Source organism: Sus scrofa, chromosome 14 (assembly GCF_054392235.1).
Source record: "Sus scrofa isolate SSC_HxYL_T2T_F1_AM1 chromosome 14, Sscrofa_HxYL_maternal_Yorkshire_Landrace_v2.0, whole genome shotgun sequence".
Classification (NCBI taxonomy): Eukaryota; Metazoa; Chordata; class Mammalia; order Artiodactyla; family Suidae; genus Sus; species Sus scrofa.
The window spans coordinates 44,382,603-44,400,996 of NC_139396.1; the positions used below are offsets into that span (position 1 = coordinate 44,382,603).

The window sequence follows — 18,394 nt, forward strand, 5'->3', positions numbered from 1 at the left end:
AGTTGCTTTCCCCTTTGCCACTCTAACTCACGCTGTGGTACACAGCTTTGTGCAAAGAGCTTTCAGATTAGTTTCCTAGGATAAATGCCGGTGGTGGAATTAGGGGATAAAATCACAATAGCAAACGGTTCCCAGGCTCCAGATACTCCTCCTTGAGGTTTTCATCTGCACCGCAGCCTTCAGAGGGAGGCATGGTCCTGCCTCTCGTGTTCAGGGCAGGGAAGCTGAGCACAGACAAGCTGAGCACAGACAAGCTGAGCACAGACAAGCTGAGTGACTTGCCCAAGGCCACACAGCTGGTTCACGCGCAGCCAGTTCGCACACAGCTGGGGCGGACTGTCGGTCATTGCATCTCTGCATAGCGGGGCCTCTCAAAGCATGCTGAAGTGCAGCTGGCTCTTTATTCATGGCTTCAGGCTTTTCCAAGAGGGTCGAGCCCACCCACACCAGTTTCAACACAAACTTGCCACTGTTGCATGAGGCATGCCCCCCCCAGCCCCACCCCCACCGCTGCACATGGTCAGCAAGGCAGAGGCTGTGCGCCTCCCCACGTGCCTTCCTTGTGCTTGTGCCAATCACCTGGCTGTGCCCTGCCCGAGAGGCCATGTCCTTCCTCAAGACACCAAGAGCAGGCAACTCTCTTTTCCTTGTCACCCCTGCAAAGGCTGAAGGATGCGTTTCTGAGCCTCGTATTATCCTCACCCATTTATATGGAACCCTAGAATGCCATGGACTCAGATGTACACTGTCTATGTGTGGGTGTCTGGGTGTGTGTCCTTGTGTAGTTGTGTGTATTCACTGAAGGTGTGGGTCCCTGTTTGTGTGTGGCAGTGTGTGCACATGTATGTTTCTCTTTGTGTGTTGCCTGTGTATATGTATTTTTTCTTTTTTGGCCGCCCCATGGCATATGGAGTTCCTGAGCATTGCATATGTATATTATGTGTGTCTGCATGTGTCTGTGTGCATTTGGGTGTGTATGTGTATATATTTGAGGATATGCCTATGGGACCATATATGTGCATTGTATGTGTCTGTGTATTCATATATCTGTTTTTTGGGTGTGTGTCTGTCCTGAGGGGGGTTATTGCATGGATGTCTGTGTGTCCATGTCTCTGTGTGTGACTGTATGTCAGTTGCATGTGTGTATTTGTGCATACATGTGTGCCCACATGTCTGTGTCCTCTACAAGGCAGGAACCCTGGCAGGGATCCTTCGCCAAGTTGCTGCACGCTGCATCCCAGCATGCTGCCTATCAGCCCAGATGTAAAGATGCCACAATGACAAGCTGTCGTCCACTCTCCCCTTCCAGCTGACCCCGAGAACTCCTGGGCCCTTGCTGTTTTCTGTAATCACCGCAAGAATTCTCATGCAAATAAATTCAGTGCCAGCTGACTCTGCGGCTGTCGCAGAGTTTAAGTTTATTTTGGAACTCTGAGCAATAATAAAAAAATCATTACCAGCTATAATAGACTTGGCAGGGATCTGGCAGTTCAATTCATCAGAGATCACCCTGAGATTTTTGCGTTGTTAAGAAAACAGAGACATATCTGTTATTTGTCGGTGAACTATAACTCACCCCGTCAAACTCTTGTGTTGAAACGTCACAGATGGCATTAAAATTTCGTTACCGTTAGATTTGTGGCCCAAATGTAATGACAGAACAAATTGAATCTTTATACAAATAAAAGGATAATTGCTTTTTAATGCTTCTGTTACTCTCGGACAATTCATGGCCATTTGCTTCTGACTTTCCAGTCACTGGGAGCAGAAATGCTTCTTTTAAGTTGTGATTGAGAACGGTTTTTCGTGTTTTCATTGAAGAGTGAGATTTCATACCTGTGGGAGCAGTGGGCAGGCACGAGGCAGGAGCAGAGGAGGGAACAGCCTCAGCCTTCAGTCTTGGCATTGCAGTGGCCTCAGGGACCTTGGGCAACCACAAGGATCTTTTGCTAGTCTTCTCAGAGCTCAGAAGAAACTAAGCCTTCAGCCCACAAGGGCTCTGTTTTGAGGCAAATTCTTCCATCAAAAGCTTGGAAGGTCCTGCTTTCTTGTCTTTCTTTCTTTCTTTTTTTTTTTTGGTCTTTTTGTCTTTTTAGGGCCGCACCCACGGCATATGGAGGTTCCCAGGCTAGGGGTCAAATTGGCGCTGTAGCTGCCAGCCTACACCACAGCCACAGCAACTCGGAATCTGAGCGCGTCTGTGACCCACACCACAGCTCATGACAACGCCGGATCCTTAACGCACCAATTGAGGCCAGGGATGGAACCCACAACCTCATGGTTCCTAGTCGGATTCATTTCCCCTGTGCCACGACGGGAACTCCCCGAAGGTCCTGCTTTCTTAAAAAACAGAGACTGTACTTACTTCTTGCTAGACAGAGATTTTTCTTTTATTTTTCCTTTCTCTCTTTTTTTATCCCCCCCAACTAATAGGCACTCAGAACCTCCTAAATTCATGATGTGAGTTTATTGTGAGTGAACAAATGAGAGAATGTGCAACTCCATTCTAAGTGATACAGTCCACTTTTCTCCGCCCCTCGGTCTCATCCCATTCTGCTTTCACCACCATGGCTCCATGGACCACTTCCCAGAGGGCACGCAACACTGACTGACGGTTAAAACATATTAGAAAAAAATATAATTAGCACTTCCACTCATGATCTTACACATACAATTGCTGGGGACAAGGCAAGATTTCCTGACGTTTAAAAAATACGTCAGTTCCTATTGTGGCTCAGCGGGTTAAGAACCCAACATAGACTCCATGTGAAGATTCAGATTGAATCCCTGGCCTCGCTCAGCAGGTTCAAGATCCGGCATTGCCGTGAGCTGTAGCATAGGTCACAGATGTGGCTCAGATCCTGCATTGCTGTGGCTGTGGTGCCCTGCCAGGCTCTGAGGGATGCACGGACAAGCCCGTGGCAGCCCTGCCTATGTCCAAAGCCCCAGACAGTGACCAAGCAGAGAAGAGAAGCACAGGGAGGAGGTGTGAGGATGTGGGAAGAGGGTGGCAGGCCCACCCGGGCTGTGCTCAGCGCTCTGAAATCCAGAGTCGGAGGCCAGCTCACGCGCCGTCTGCTTCCCGCCAGGACCCCAGCCATGATCGGTTGCTCCTTCGTGGTGGACCGGGAGTACTTCGGGGACATCGGGCTGCTGGACCCGGGCATGGAGGTGTACGGAGGGGAGAACATTGAGCTGGGCATGAGGGTAAGTGTCGCTGTGCAGGACACAAGGGCCTCTCTTGGGGACTGTTTGTCCGGAAGGCCTGTTGGGAGCTGGGCTTGGCTGGTCGGTGAGCTGCTTATTAGTGGTCAAGGGCACTGGAGACCCCAAACTTGGCTCAATATAAGAAACCCTATGGCAAGGGGACCAGGAAACAATATGAATATGGTAACAAAAGATTGTATCTCACGTGCTATTTTACTTCTCAAGTCACTTGCTTTGTTGCTGTTACACTAAGCTATGGGCTGGGATGGGGTGGGGTTGGAAGCTGTAAAAGCTGGGCCTCCCGCATAGGAAGTTTGTGCGTCCATCTGTGGCGAGGAGGCCCTCACTGTTCTGCGGCCTTGTCTTGGTGGATGTGGAATGTAGGGTGCAGGTGGGGGTTGTGGGCATCTGAAGCCCCCGTGGCTGCTCCTGAGAGGCAGGATGGGGGCCCATGCCTCACTGGGCAGAAGCAGGGCTCAGCTCTTGAGGGGCCAGAGGCCCTAGGCCCCCAAGATGGGGCTGCATCATACTTCCCGCCATAGTCCCCAGGCACCTTGAGGGAGGCCCTGAGCTGGTCCAGGGCTGACTGAGCTGTAGCCCCTCCTTCCCATGCCATTCCCTCCACCCCAGAGGCTCCTCCTGGTTTCAAATGCATGGAGACATGATGGAAGGTTCTGGAAGACTCTTGGTTGTAAGTCAGGGCCTCTAGGTTGGCCAACCTCGTTCTCCTGGGCGCGCAACACTGAGGTTCGGCTACAGCCCCACCAGGCAGGACACTTCCTCACTCGGTGCTTCAAGGAATGTTGCGACCGGGACGGGACCAGCCATCCCTGGACATGGTGTGGGGAGCATCTTCGGAACCTGAACACGATGCATATGGGCTTTGAGATCTTGAATGCTCAGAGAGCAGCCTCTGGGTCCGATCCCAGCCAAGACCCTCTGCAGCCCCTTCCCCAGATCTGTGTTTCCCACAGGGAGCTGGGCCTCATTTAACATGCACTCTGAGCATTGTGTGTTTGCCAGACCCGCAGCTACAGAGGGAAGAGAACAGATGAAAATCCTGCCTGGAGAGAGGGCGCTGCTTAGTGAGAAATTCAAAAGGGAGGAGGAAGGCAGGGAGGAGACCAGCTCAGCCTCCTGGGGGACAAGGGGGGGCGGAAGGCTAAAACTGCCTTCCGTCCCCTCGCTCCCTACCTAAACAGAGTGGTCAGGGAGGGCCTCGCCAGAAGGGGCATCCATGGAAAAACTTTCAGGTGCTCTGGGGGAGCCATGGATGATGGGGGTAGGGAAGGGTGTTCCAGACAGAGGGAATAGCAGATGCAAAGGTCCTGAGGCAGGATGGTGCCCATTGAGCTCCAGAAGCAAGGAGGCCAGTGGTGGGAAGAGTCCAGCTCTGCTCAGAGTGAGGCAGGAGCCATTGGGGCTTTGATGGAGGCTCAAGCTGGCTTGCCTTTTGGGGGGATTTTGGGGGCTCAGGGATTCTAGGGAGGAGTGGGCCAGGGCAGAAGCAAGGGAGACCAGGGTATCTGGACTACTCCAGGTAGGTGAGATGGATTGGCCCAGGGAGAGGTTCGAATCCTACACACTTCTGATGCATCCTAAAGGAAGCACCCACGGGTTTGCTGGATCAGATGGGAGCACACGGGAGTCAAAGATGCCTTGATGTTACTTGGCTTGAACAGCAGGCAGGGTGGAGAGGTAGCCGCTGAGACCGGGAGATGGTTGGCGGGCAGGCTGGGTGGTGGCCTGGGAAGAACCCATCATTCTAGCCCAGGGCTCCCAGAGGTCAGGGTCCCACAGGAGCCTCCCCTCTGCTTAAGTGCTCAGCTGTTCTGTCAGTGAGAGTTTGGTGGAGAGAGAAAAAAAAAATGGTTCGATACCTCTTTATTTTAAAGAAAAATAAAAGTTTGTGTTTGTTTTCTTACAAAAAAGCAGTTCAGCCGTTTCTCCTACTCCCAGCCTTCACTCCGCCCCCCACCTCTTGCAACCATCACTCTGTTCTCTATACCTATGAGCTTATATTTTTTTGGGGTTTTTTTTTGGGGGGGGAGGTTAGTGTTTAGATTCTACATATAAGTGAAACTATACAGTGTTGATCTTTCTCTGTCTGACGTATTTCACATAATGTTTTTGAAGTCTACCCATGTTGTTGAAAATGACAATAATTCATTTTTCATGGCTGAGTAGTGTGTGTGTGTGTGTGTGTGTGTGTGTGTGTGTACATCTTCTTTATCCATTCATCTGTTGATGGACACTTAGGTTGCTTCTGTATCTTGGCCGCAGTGCACATTGGGATGTATATATCTCTTCCAATTGGTGTTTTTGTTTTCTTTGGATCTATACCCAGAAATGAAATTGCTGGATCCTATGGCAATTCTATTTTTAGTTTTTAGCCCCTCCATACTGTTCTTCTTAGTGGCTGCACCAATTTTCCTTCCCACCAAAAGGGTAAAAGGGCTCCCTTTTCTCTACATCCTCTCTATTCTTTCTTTCTTTCTTTTTTTGATTTTTAGGGCCGCACCCACAGCATATAAAAGTTCCCAGGCTAGGGATCTGATCGGAGCTGCAGCTGCCGGCCTACGCCAGAGCCACAGCAACGCAAGATCGGAGCCACATCTGCAACCTACACCGCAGCTCACGGCAATGCTAGATCCTTAACCCACTGAGTGGGAATTCCCAGCATTTGTTATTTGTGTTCTTTTTTGATGATGGCCATTCTGCCAAGTGAGAGATGATATCTCTCTGTGGTTTTGATTTGCATTTCCCTGATGATTAGTAATGTTGAGCATTTTTTCATGTACCTGCTGGCCATCTGTATGTCTTCGGGGAAAATGGCCATTCAGATTCTGCTGTGCATTTTTTAACTGGAGTGTTATAATTTTTTTGCTATGGAATTAAATGAGTTCTTTTTATATATTTTGGATATTAGCTCCTTATCAGATTTATAATCTACAGTTATTTCTCTCATTCCATTGGTTGCCTTTTCATTTTGTTGATGGGTTTCTTTGCTAAACAGAAGGGTTTTTTTGTTTTGTTTTTGTCTTTTTAGGGCCACATCTGCAGCATTTGGAAGTCCCCAGGCTAGGGGTCGAATCAGAGCTGTACCTGCTGGCCTACGCCACAGCCACAGCAACACAGGATCCAAGTGGCGTCTGTAACCTATACCACAGCTTATAGTATCGCCGGATACTTAACCCACTGATCGAGGCCAGAGATTGAACCCGTATTCTCATAGATAAGAGTCAAGTTCATTGTCGCTGAGCCACGATGGCAACTCCCACAGAAGTTTTTCAGTTTGATGTAGTCATACTTATTTATTTGTGCTTTTGTTACTTTGGCTTTGGGTCTTAGATTCAAAAAGACCAATGTCAGGGCGCTTACCACCTATGCTTTCTTATTATACAGTTCCAGGTCCTAGGCTCAAATCTTTAGTCTATTTCGAGTTAATTTTGTGTATGGTATAAGATAGTGGTCCAGTTTTATTCTTTTACATGTAGCTGTCCGGTTTTCCCCAGCACCATTGATCAAGGAGACTGTCTTTTTCCCATTATATATTCTTGGCTCATTTATTGTAAATTAATTGACAGTCCATGTGTGGGTTTATTTCTGGGCTCTTAGTCTTATTCCATTGGCAGCCCAACAGACCTGCCTTCAAAGCCCCCTTCCACATTTACTCTCTGAGTGAACTCAGGTGTAAGCGGAGTCTTGGGCTCCTACATCCCTCAGGGGAGGGAGAATGAGCTTCTAAATCCCCAGCACGCCCAGCACGGAACCTCATCACACGGCGTCTGTGCAGGAAATAACTGGGCTCTTCCAAGTACTTTACCGACGTGGGCTAGTTTAACATGACTGTGTGGCAGGGACATTATTAGTGCCATTTTACAGAAGAGAAAACCAGTCCTAACAAGGCAGAAATGGGAATCTCCTCCCAGCAGGCTTGTCCAGGAATCCTCCTTTATTCTTTTTTTCTTTTTTCTTTTTATGGCCATACCTGCAGCATATGAAGGTTCCCAGGCTAGGGGTCGAATCAGAGCTGTAGCCACTGGCCTACCCCACAGCCACAGCAACTCCAGATCTGAGATGTGTCTGCCACCTACCTACACCATAGCTCATGGCAACGCCGGATCCTTGAACCCACCTATCAAGACCCGGGATCAAACCTGCATCCTCATGGATACTAGTCAGGTTTGTTACCACTGAGCAGAAACAGGAACTCCATCCTCCATTTATTCTTAATTATCTGCATTGCCAGTGCCAATAGCACCCCATCCAGGAGCACAGTAACATAGCCTTGTCCTAGTTGGTGACACCTTCTCTCCAGGGAAACGCGACTGAGCTTGGTCATGGGTCCAAACTGTGAAGCCGGGCAGCTCAATCAGCCTGGAGATGAGAGAGTGTGTCTTTCTAGTGGGTGGCCCTCGGGGCTCTCATTGTATGGGATCCAGGCTGCTGGTGGCCAGGAAGCCACGGCCTGATGTCAGAGATGTGAACCCCACCCCGTCACCTCTGACCTCACTCCTGACACAGAGAGGATACTCAGCCTGCCTCGCACCCCCACCCCCGCCCCCCTTCAGAGAGGCTGAGACTCAGGGCCTGTGACCGGCCAGTGAATTGACCACGTCCTCTGGGAGCCCTGCAGGAGTGGATGGGCCATAAGCCGCCTGCACACCCACCAGCAACCAAGCCTGAGGTTCAGAGCTGTTTCTCGATTTAAAGCAAGAGGCCACCAGTGTGGGCATTGACCTCCCAATTTTTAGGACATCATTTGAGCCAGGACTCACAGTTAGCTGTGATGTGCATCCGGAGGCCCTGAGATGCTGGGATAGCCCTTTCACCGCTCAGAGCCCAGACAGAGCAGGAGGGACCAGAATACCCACCTCAAGGGCAGGGCAGGTTTCCAGGTCCTGGTTTTTTTGTTTTTTGGTTTTTTTTTTGTCTTTTTAGGGCCACACCATAGCATAGGGATTGAATCAGAGCTGTAGCCTCTGGCATACACCACAGCCACAGCAACGCCAGATCCGAGCCACATTTGCGACCTACACCACAGCTCACAGCAACACTGGATCCTAAACCCACTGAGCGAGGCCATGGATTGAACTTATATCCTCATGGATACTAGTCAGGTTCATTAATTGATGAGCCACAACGGGAACTCCTGGGTCCTGGTTCTCAGACTCCAGCTGCACCAGAATCCCCTACAGCCTCCTCAACACAAATCACTGCTCCCACCCCAGAGATGTGGATTCCATATGGTGAGGTTGAGACCAGGAATCTTTATTTCCAGCAAATCCCAGGGGCTTTTGGTGCCCTTGGGGAACCCACTTTGAGAACCAGCTTATGGCCAGCCGCCCCTCTGGGGACCATGAGCTGGCCTGGCTCCTGTGCTTCTTGCTTAGCACAAAGCATCACTGACTCTGTAAATACCCACAGCCGAAGGGGCAATGGCCAAGGGCCGGGCCTCGAGGTCTCCTGTGGTGGAGCTGTGCTGATGTGGGACTGAGCCTTGGTTGGTTTAGGGTCCTTAGTTTTTTGTGTGATGTTTCTGAGCTTTCGTTAGGGCTTTTCTGTTTGTCTGTGGAGGCTTTATTCACAGAAAATATTATTTAAGGCTAGTTTTTAAAAATGTAAATACAGTTTATTGAAGTTATACCTTTAAAACCTGTCTGTTTTAAGCTTTTAGGTTAAAACTAAAGATCATATTATTATGGTTAAAAATATAATAAGAACAGGAGTTCCCGTTGTGGCTTAGCAGTTAGCAAACCCGTCTAGCATTCATGAGGACGCGGGTTTGATCTCTGGCCTTGCTCAGTGGGTTAAGGATCCGGCGTTGCTGGGACTGTGGCGTAGGCCGGTGGCTATAGTTCCGATTGGACTACGTTGCTGTGGGTGTGGCCCTAAAAGACTGTATATATATATATATATATATATATATATATATATATATATATATATGTATATATACACACACACACACACACACATATAAAATAAGAACATTCAGCTTCCCCTTCTCTTTGATTAATGTTGGATTATCTCAGATTGAACAGATTAAATGCCATTAAACAACAACCAGTTCCATTTCTGCTTTTAGTTAATTAAATTCCCTTGAACCTTTGAAAATGACACTTATAAATGTGGTGTATTTTCCTTTTCCTTTAAAGCAATTTGAATGCCTGACATCATATAGCAGAAATCCTCCAAAGTGCTTAAAAAATTCTAGTGTGTCTTATTACACCAAATCTTAAATTCTCTGAAGCATTTCAGTATTGTTTGCAAATGTTTTACATTCTCTGACAGGGTCCAATTTTAAATCACAAATTTAGAATCAACCCTTGATTATATGTGTTAAAATGGAATCAGGGGATTAATCTGGCAGAGTCTTCATTACACTGACTTTTCTCAACGGTTTTCTTCTGTAAAGACCAAGCCTTTGTGGAGTTCCCTGGTGGCTCAGCAGGTTAAGGATCCGGCGTTGTCATTGCTATGGCTCAGGTCACTGCTGTGGTATGGGTTCGATCTCTGGCCTGGGAACTTCAGTATGCTATGGGCGCAGCCAAAAAAAAAAAAAAAAAAAGAACAAACCTCTATAAATGATTCCTGAACGTAGCACAAAGTACCCATTCTCCCTGTTTGATTTATTCTGAAATCTCTACGTTGGATCCTAATCCTTTCTGGGGTTAAAAGATGTTGGCTCTGGGAGTTCCCATTGTGGCTCAGTGGTTAACGAATCTGACTAGGAACCATGAGGTTGCGGGTTTGATCCCTGGCCTCACTCAGTGGGTTAAGGATCCGGCGTTGCCATGAGCTGTGGTGTGGGTCGTAGACGGGGCTTGGATCCTGTGCTGCTGTGCTGTGGCATAGGCCAGCGGCTACAGCTCCGATTAGACCCCTAGAAAAAAAAGACCAAAAAAAAGATGTTGGCTCTGAAACAAGAGTCAGAGTACTAAGAAAGTGGCAGTGGCCCTGAGGAAGGGATTGGGGAGCCTGGCTGCTGCCCTCTGACCCTGGGGCTGGGTAGGGGGCCCAGAGGGCCCAATGGATGAGCACCTGGGGGGAGGTCCTGCCCTGGAAAAGGATGATGCAGGGTGTCCACCCAGGGAGGGGCAGGGGAGAAGCACCCCCGTGGCCCTCTCCCTCCCTTTCTCTTTCCAAACCAAACCCAGCTGGGAGCCCGAGGGCTGGAGGGGACCCCCCCCCAACTGGAGGGGCAAACCAGGTGGCTTGCCAACATAGCCAGATGGCAACTTCGGGCCACAGGGGCCGGGAGGAGGGATTTGAGGGCCGGGCCTCCTGCTGTGGCTCAAGTCAGGGGTTGTGCAGCATTAGGCAGAAGCCAGCTTGGAGGAGCTGACAAGGGAGGGAAGAAGAGGGTGAACGTGACCCCAAGAGAGAAGAGGCCAGATTTGGGGGAGGCAGAAGAGGGCGCACAACTGCTTCCTGAGAGCAGAGAAATGAGTCTGGCATCCAGCCACAAGCATCCAACTTTGTTCTCCGAATCCCTGACACCAGGAAACTGGCTGTGTAAGGGTTGAGGTTAGGGCTGGGGTCCATCCGAGACCCCTGACTTGGCATGAGAGTTGGGGAGGCGCAGGCCTGGGTGTCACCGAGTAGGCAGCCGGGAGAGGGCAATGACGAGACAGGCAGGTCTCCATGTTGGTGTCACCTGGGAGCATTCGGGGAGATGTGGGGTTATCCTCCTGGAGGATTTTGCAGCATGGAGCAGGGGAACGGAAGTGAGCCTCCCCGAGGGATCATTTCTTGGAGAAGGGGCAGAAGCCATTGCCATGGTAACTAATGGGTGGGGAGAAAAGGGCACCTGCACACGAGGCCAGGAGACAAAGAATATGCAGGGGGACACCCCCATCGCAACATGCCCACTACGTGCAATGGGCATCCTGAGGTGAGGGCACGTCCAGAAGTGGGGTAGGTGTCCAGCACCCACGAGGGGCAGCTAAGGCTGCGTGGGGGACACAGATGCTGACAGCCGCAGTGGGAGGGCAGAGCTGGGGAGTCCCTGGGTCCTGACGGGTGGGCAGGCGGGGGTCCAGGTGTGGACACCCCTCTGCACCCAGCCCTGTGCTCCATGAACACACGGTGAGCACTGCTACTTTGGGCCACTAGACGGTGCGGGAGGAGACCAGGATGATTCTCACCTGGGTGGATTCTGACTGGTAATTGCCCTGATGAGGGGCTGGGAGGCCAGGGGTTATGTTAGCAGGAAGACAGGACCCCCTCTGAGGTGTTTGAAGAAGGGGCAGCCAGCAAAAGGAGGCCAGGTGCCAGGCTGCATTCTGGTTCAAGCTTCTGGCCTGAGTGTCCCCTTTATAGGGGGGCATCCGGGCTCTGTGCTGGGCAGGGTCCTCCCCACTGTGGGGGAGGGTCCTGGGGTTGGCACTGCTGATGGGACATCCGGGGCCAGTTTGCTGATCGGGGTGTTGCAGGTGTAGGTGTAGGGATGGCTATGGATTAGGATATAAATATGGATGTATCTATAGATACTGCTGTAGATCTGATAAGGATATGAATAGACAGGCATGCAGACATCAATTTAGATGATAGAGATTTAAAAAAAAAAAAAAAAGAGTTCCTATTGTGGCAGTGGTAACAAACCCGACTAGTATCCATGAGGAGGCATGTTCGATCCCTGGCCTCGCTCAGTGGGTTAAGGATCCAGCATTGCTGTGAGCTGTGGTGTAGGTCACAGACATGGCTCAGATCTGGTGTTGCTGTGGCTGTGGTGTAGGCCGGCAGCTACAGCTCTGATTCGACCTCTAACCTGGGAACTTCCATATGCTACAGGGAGCGGCCCTAAAAAGCAAAATTAAAAAAAAATATATGAGAGAGATAGATGTGCATACACAGTATTACTATCTATATGTCATACATACTTATTTATATTAAGCATATGGATGTATTGTGGGGGTGGGTGGGTGGGTGGGTATATATGTGTGTGTATATATATATATTTACTGTTATTATTGATCAAATTTAAGGTAGCTTGCCAGGAAACAGAAAATTTTCAGCCAGATAAAGTAAATTATAAATAGCAAGGAAGAAGAAAGGAAAAAATCAGACAAAGACAAGAAAGGGAGTGGATACATCCTCAGGTGAGCCTGGTGGCCAGGATCAAGGACACCGGGACAATAACCTTATCCCTGACATCGGGCAAAGGTAGGCTCAGTGTCCAGGAGCCGCAGGCTGCCCTGCTACCAGACAGGGGATGGGGAGGGTGGGCAGGAGGCCTGAGCCCTGCCTGACCTGAGGTTTGCAGGCTGCCCCCTACTCTTCACAGCCCACAGGAATCCCCAGGGCCCCAGGGCAGCAGCTCCACTGTCTGTCAGCAGCCTGGGGGCTCTGGCTCAGTCCCCTAGTTTAGGGTAGGGTGTCGTACAAACCCACCAGCCATGGGCCACAGCAGAGTGCCTAGGAGCAAAGCATCAGGCCCAGGCCACAGGGGGCCAGTGTGGGTGGGCATGTCCCCATTTAGAGCAGGGACCTCAGATAGTCCATACAGAATATAGCATGTCCTCTGTGGTGCTTGTGGAGAAACACGGGCGGGAAGGGGCGTAGAGGATACCTGGGGTGGGGAAGGCTGCCATTACACATGGGATAATCAGGGAAGGGAATACTGATGGTGACATGTAAGCAGATGTGAAGGAGGCCATGGGGAAGTATTCCCAGCCAGGGGACAGCAAGTGCAAAGGCCCTGAGGCGGGAGCGCGGCCCTCCCTGTGGAGACTGACAGCAGCACCATGGCCACGTGCTCTTGCCCCCACCTCCCCGGAACCCCTGTTCTCAGGCAGACAGGCCTGGCAGCCACCGCTTCTTCTGATCCATCGTTAACACAGGCAGCCCATGCAGCCCTTCTGATCGATTCCATCCAATTATAGGAGTAATTCTGTGGTCTTGAGGCCAATTTGCGTTTTTGTGATTATAGAAATGCCAACTGCTCGTCCCCTAATGAGGAAAGTCCTGGAGCCAATTAGGGGGAAATGAGTCCATCACGTCCATTAGGTTTAATAAAGGTCGAGACAGAATCCAGCAGCGTGAGGCCTGTTAGGAAAGCCATCTGTAGCACAGAGATCGGAAATCCTTTGCTTCTCTGAAACATTCCGACTCACTGCCTCCCCAGGGTGTTCCCAGCAAACCTCTCAGCAGGGATGGCCATGACTGTGCCTTCAACACCCGGCCCTTTGAGGGGCTGCTTTAGCATTAGACCATCTGGGGGCCAGATGGCAGGTTTTCCTTCATTCTCTAAGAGCGGATTCACACAGGCTCCTGTCCTGCCAGAGCAGGGAAGTGGCATTGTTAACTCAAGAAGGAACCAAGCTGCTCCATGGTCCATGCTAGAGGGTGTGTGTGTGTCCCCCAGGCTTGTCTTGGCCCCTTCTTGTTGAGGGTGGGGAATGGACTGTGAAGTCCCATTCTATGTCAGCTTCAGGAAGGGCTTGTTCTAGTCACAGGTGGGCAGGTCGGCCTGATAAGGTGAGGATGCCTGTCCCTTCCCAGTAGCCTATGGGGCCAGGCTGGTGCCCCAGGTTCCGCCCCACCTGAACAGATGTCACATGGGGGAGGGACAGTTTCTATTCTCTCGAATGTCCTATAGAAAAGCCCCATGGCTACATGGGGTCTGCAGAAGGCCCCTTGAAACTTGCATTTGGAGGCGCCCCTGCCAGTTAGCCAGCTGGGCCACCTCTTCTCTGAACCTCAGTTCCCACCTCTTTCCCTGAAGGTACAGACAGGACCTAACTCCTAGGGCTGTTTGGGGATTCACTGAAAGGTAACCAGCACAGGATAGTGCTCATTTTCTGTGCAGAGATTTCTAGAATACCACTTTCCTTCTATTTATAAAAGCAACTTTGATTAGAAAACCACAAAGTCATGGGAGTGCACATGTGGCTCAGCAGGTTGGAACCTGATTAGTATCCATAAGGATGTGGGTCCAATTCCCAGCCCCTCTCAATGGGTTGAGGATCCAGCATTGCTCTGAGCTGTGGCATATGTTGTGGATGTGGCTCAGATCTGGCGTTGCTGTGGCTGTGGCGTCAGCTGGCAGCTGCTGCTCCAATCAGACCCCTAGCCTGGGAACTTCCATATGCCACGGGTGCGGCCCTACAAAGAAAAAAAAAAAAAAGAAAAAGAAAACCGTGAGGTCAGCTAGCTGGGACCCAGGGAAGCCCCCCACAGCACCCCCCCCCCACCGTTGCCTGGGTGGACATCCTTGCTGAGGTGTCGCTCATGTGTCTGAACATTCTCCCCACACGCATGTGCACATGTGCACGTCAGGGGCACTGCATGTTTGCGTATGTTTTATGTGCGTGCTCACTTTTTGAAAGCTGACCCCATGTGCATCCTCTGTCACCTGCCGCAGGATTTACTGGACAGGGGAGCTCTGTCTCTAATGGTGTCCCTCCCTCCACACCGCGCGGTGCTGAAATCCTGTTCTCGGGTCTGAATCCTCCTTCGTGTCTCAGTATCTCTTCAGGATATATTTCTAGCAATGGAATTGCCGGATCAGCTGAAATATTTATTTTTATGATTTTTGATACAATTTGTCCTCCTCCCTACCCACTACAAAAGTTTGTATGTGTGTCTACATGTCTGTGTAGTGTATATGTGTTTCTGTGTGGTATGTGGCGTGTGTGTGTGGTGTGTGGTGTGTATGTGGGGTGTGTGTGTGTGTGTGGTGTGTGGGGTGTGGGGTATATGTGGTGTGTCTGTGTGTGTGGTATGTGAAGTGTATGTGGTATGTGATGTATGTGGTGTGTGTCTGAGCACATAGTATGTGTGTGTGTATGCGATGTGTGGTGTGTGTGTATGGTGTGTGTCTGAGTGTGTGGTATGTGGTGGGTGTGGTATGTTTCAGAGTGTGTGATGTGTGTGGTATGTGTGTATGGTGTGTGTGTGTGGTGTGATGTGTGTGGTGTGATATGTGTGGTTTGTGCGTGCATGGTGTATTTCAGAGTGTGTGGTGTGTGTGTGGTAGGTGTGCGTGGTTGTGTGTGGTGTGATGTGTGTGGTATGTGTCTGTAGTGTGTGAGTATGTGGTATGTTTGTGTATGTGTGTGTGTTCTCAAATGGTACACAAGGAAGCAGTTTCCCAGGCATGTAACATGTGTGGTCTGATCAAATATAATCTTCCTTTTTCATGTATGACAGACACACAGGGGAAGTTTTGTTAGTTAGCTTGCACTTCTTCAATTACTGATGAGCTTGACTATTTTGTGCATTTGTTTTTCTCTCTTTACCAATTTTTTTCTCATGGCCTTCCTTATTTTCAGGTAGATTTTAAGAGCCCTTTCTATATTAGGGGTATTAACTTTATTGTATGACACAGGTACTTTCCCCATTCTTAATTTTATGATGTTGACTTTTTATATACAGAATCTTTTTTTTTTTTTGTCTTTTTGCCTTTTCTAGGGCTGCACCTGCGGCATATGGAGGTTCCCAGGCTAGGGGTCGAATCAGAGCTGTAGCCACCGGCCTACACCACAGCCGCAGCAACCCAGGATCTAAGCTACGTCTGTGACCTACACCACAGCTCACGGTGACGCTGGATCCTTAACCTACTGAGCAAGGCCACGGATTGAACCCACAACCTCATGGTTCTTAGTCGGATTCATTAACCACTGAGCCACGATGGGAACTCCCAGAATTTTTTAAATGTAAATATCTACTTTTTAAAAATGGCCTGTGCAGAGTTCCCATCGTGGTTCAGTGGAAGTGGATCTGACTAGCATCCATTAAGACGAAGGTTCGATCCCTGACCTCACTCAGATCCAGTGTTGCTGTGAGCTGTGGTGTAGGTTGCAGACGGGGCTCAGATCCTGCGTTGCTGTGACTGTGGTGTAGGCCAGCAGCTACAGCTCCAATTCGACCCCCAGCCTGGGAATCTACATATGCTGTGGGTGCGGCACTAAAATAAAAGAAAAAAAAAATGGCTTGTGCATTTGCTGTCCTTTTTAGGAAAGTCCTGTTTGAAAGACTATTTGATCATGTTTCCTTCTGACACTCTGCTAGTTCTCTTTTTTTTACATTAAAAGCTTTAACCCCTTTGGACTATGTTTTTTATATAAGTAAGGTTATGATCTTTATACTGTTTTAAAATGGTGGACTCTTTTCATACCATCCACTAAACAGTCCACCCTTTACCACTGATGGGAAAGGTGCCCTTTATCATATTCTGTGTGCTTCTTGATATGCTTGTGTCTATGTTGAACTTTCTACTTTTAGCCATTACCTCCTGCTTTGTAAAATATGGTAATGTCTAACAACTGAATGCTTCTTCATTATTATTTTATTTTTTATTTATTTATTTATTTATTTATTTATTTATTTATTTATTTATTGTCTTTTTACTATTTCCTGGGCCGCTCCCGCTGCATATGGAGGTTCCCAGGCTAGGGGTCCAATCAGAGCTGTAGCCTCCGGCCTACGCCAGAGCCACAGCAACGTGGGATCCGAGCCGCGTCTGCAACCTACACCACAGCTCACGGCAACACCGGATGGTTAACCCACTGAGCAAGGGCAGGGACTGAACCCACAACCTCATGGTTCCTAGTCGGATTCGTTAACCACTGTGCCACGACGGGAACTCCTTCATTATTATTTTAGAGTCTTCCTGGTTGCTCTCTTGCTTTTCCTTTTTTTGTGTGAACTTCAGAAACATTTTATAAAATTCTGTCCACCTGTTGAGTATATGCAGAGTATCACACAGGAATGGATGGGAACAGTCCTGGGCCCTGGGTCCCTTGAGTTCTCTGATTCTTTGCCTTGTATTCTTCTTGAGTCCCAGGGTACGTCATCAACCCGAGGCTTCTGTTTTCAGCTCTGGAATGGGCTCAGGTTCTTGGCATGTGGCCTCCCCTGATCTGGAAATTCTATTGGATACCTGGTGGGACCACCCCATCAACCCTCCAGGCCTCCCCAGATCTTACCCACTTTACCATCTCTTCCTCATTCTGCTGTATGTTCTGGGTAATCTCCTCCACTCGATATTCCAATGATCAAATTCTACCTTCAGCCATGTCCAGATGACTATTGAAGCCACCTGTTTTAGCTTTGGTTTTTAATTTTAATGAATAGATTTCATATTTACAAGATTTTCCATTGGTATTTTTCACATCTAGTTGTTCTTTCTTATAACTGCCTGTTTTGATTTGTAATAAAGTACTTCTGTCCTTTATTGATAAATGCTTTTCCCTCATTCCTTCCTGTCTTTGAAAATCTTGACAGTCTGCTTGTCATTTTCTGTCACTCTGTTTTCTCTTTCTGTCCTTGGATTTAAATTCACCCATCTTGGATTTGTTGGTGACTCTTCTGGAACTGAATTTCATCATGTGCTTTGTAAAATTTTTTTTTGAGAGCTCATATTTCATAGGAGTTGTATCTGCACATCCTATTCACTCATTCCTGAAAGAAAGTTTCAGATTATCTTGTCCTAGCACCCCCAGATGCATAGTTCAGAATGTAGAGACTTAGGTTTTCTTTCTTTTTTTTTTCTTTTTATTGAACTATGTTGGATTAGTTGACTTAGTTTTCGCCCTGAGCTCTCCCAGTTTCATTTCTCATGCAGCGTCAGGCCAGCTCCAGGTGCTACGTATGCCACTGCATCCTCTCTCAGTGGATTATTTCTGGTTGAGCTTCAGGTATCAATCAGGGCTGGTTTCAGCATCTCCTCATTATCAGGGAGACTAGTCCCAGCCCTAGGCTTAATGCTAGGATCCTAGCTACACCTTCAGCCCCTGTGCCCAGTGAGGGTTAGAAGGTCTGAGCCTTAGACCTTCAGCCCCACTCACACTAGTGTGTTTCCGTTCATTCTGAGCTAAGGGGACTTTCATCTTGTTTTCTAGTATATACTTTTAACTTTTTTTTTTTTTTTTGATGGACACACCTGTGGCATCTGGAAATTCCTGAGCTAGAGGTGGAATCGGAGCTACAGCTGCAGCCTACACCACAACTATGGCAACATGGGATCTGAGCCACATCTGTGACCTATGCCATAGATTGCAGCAATGCCGGATCCTTAACCCACTGAGCGAGGCCAGGGCTTGACCCTGCATCTTCACAGAGACAACATCATGTTCTTAACCTATGGAAACTGCTGCTTTTAGGTTTTAAAATCATTTTGCCTGTCATTTCTATATGTTTGGGGCAGATAGGGAAGAGTTCCACATCCATGATATGA

General features: G+C 49.0%; 1 protein-coding gene across 2 annotated transcripts in view; it reads left to right on the plus strand.

The window, feature by feature from the left end:
- The window catches only part of GALNT9 (polypeptide N-acetylgalactosaminyltransferase 9), a 110,401-nt gene that overhangs the window by 71,450 nt on the left and 20,557 nt on the right, over positions 1-18,394 (plus strand). For both annotated transcript variants that reach the window (XM_021072816.2, XM_084995947.1), the window contains exon 6: positions 3,090-3,207. In XM_021072816.2, the coding sequence (XP_020928475.1) occupies positions 3,090-3,207 (118 nt within the window). The remainder of the gene's footprint in view (positions 1-3,089; positions 3,208-18,394) is intronic.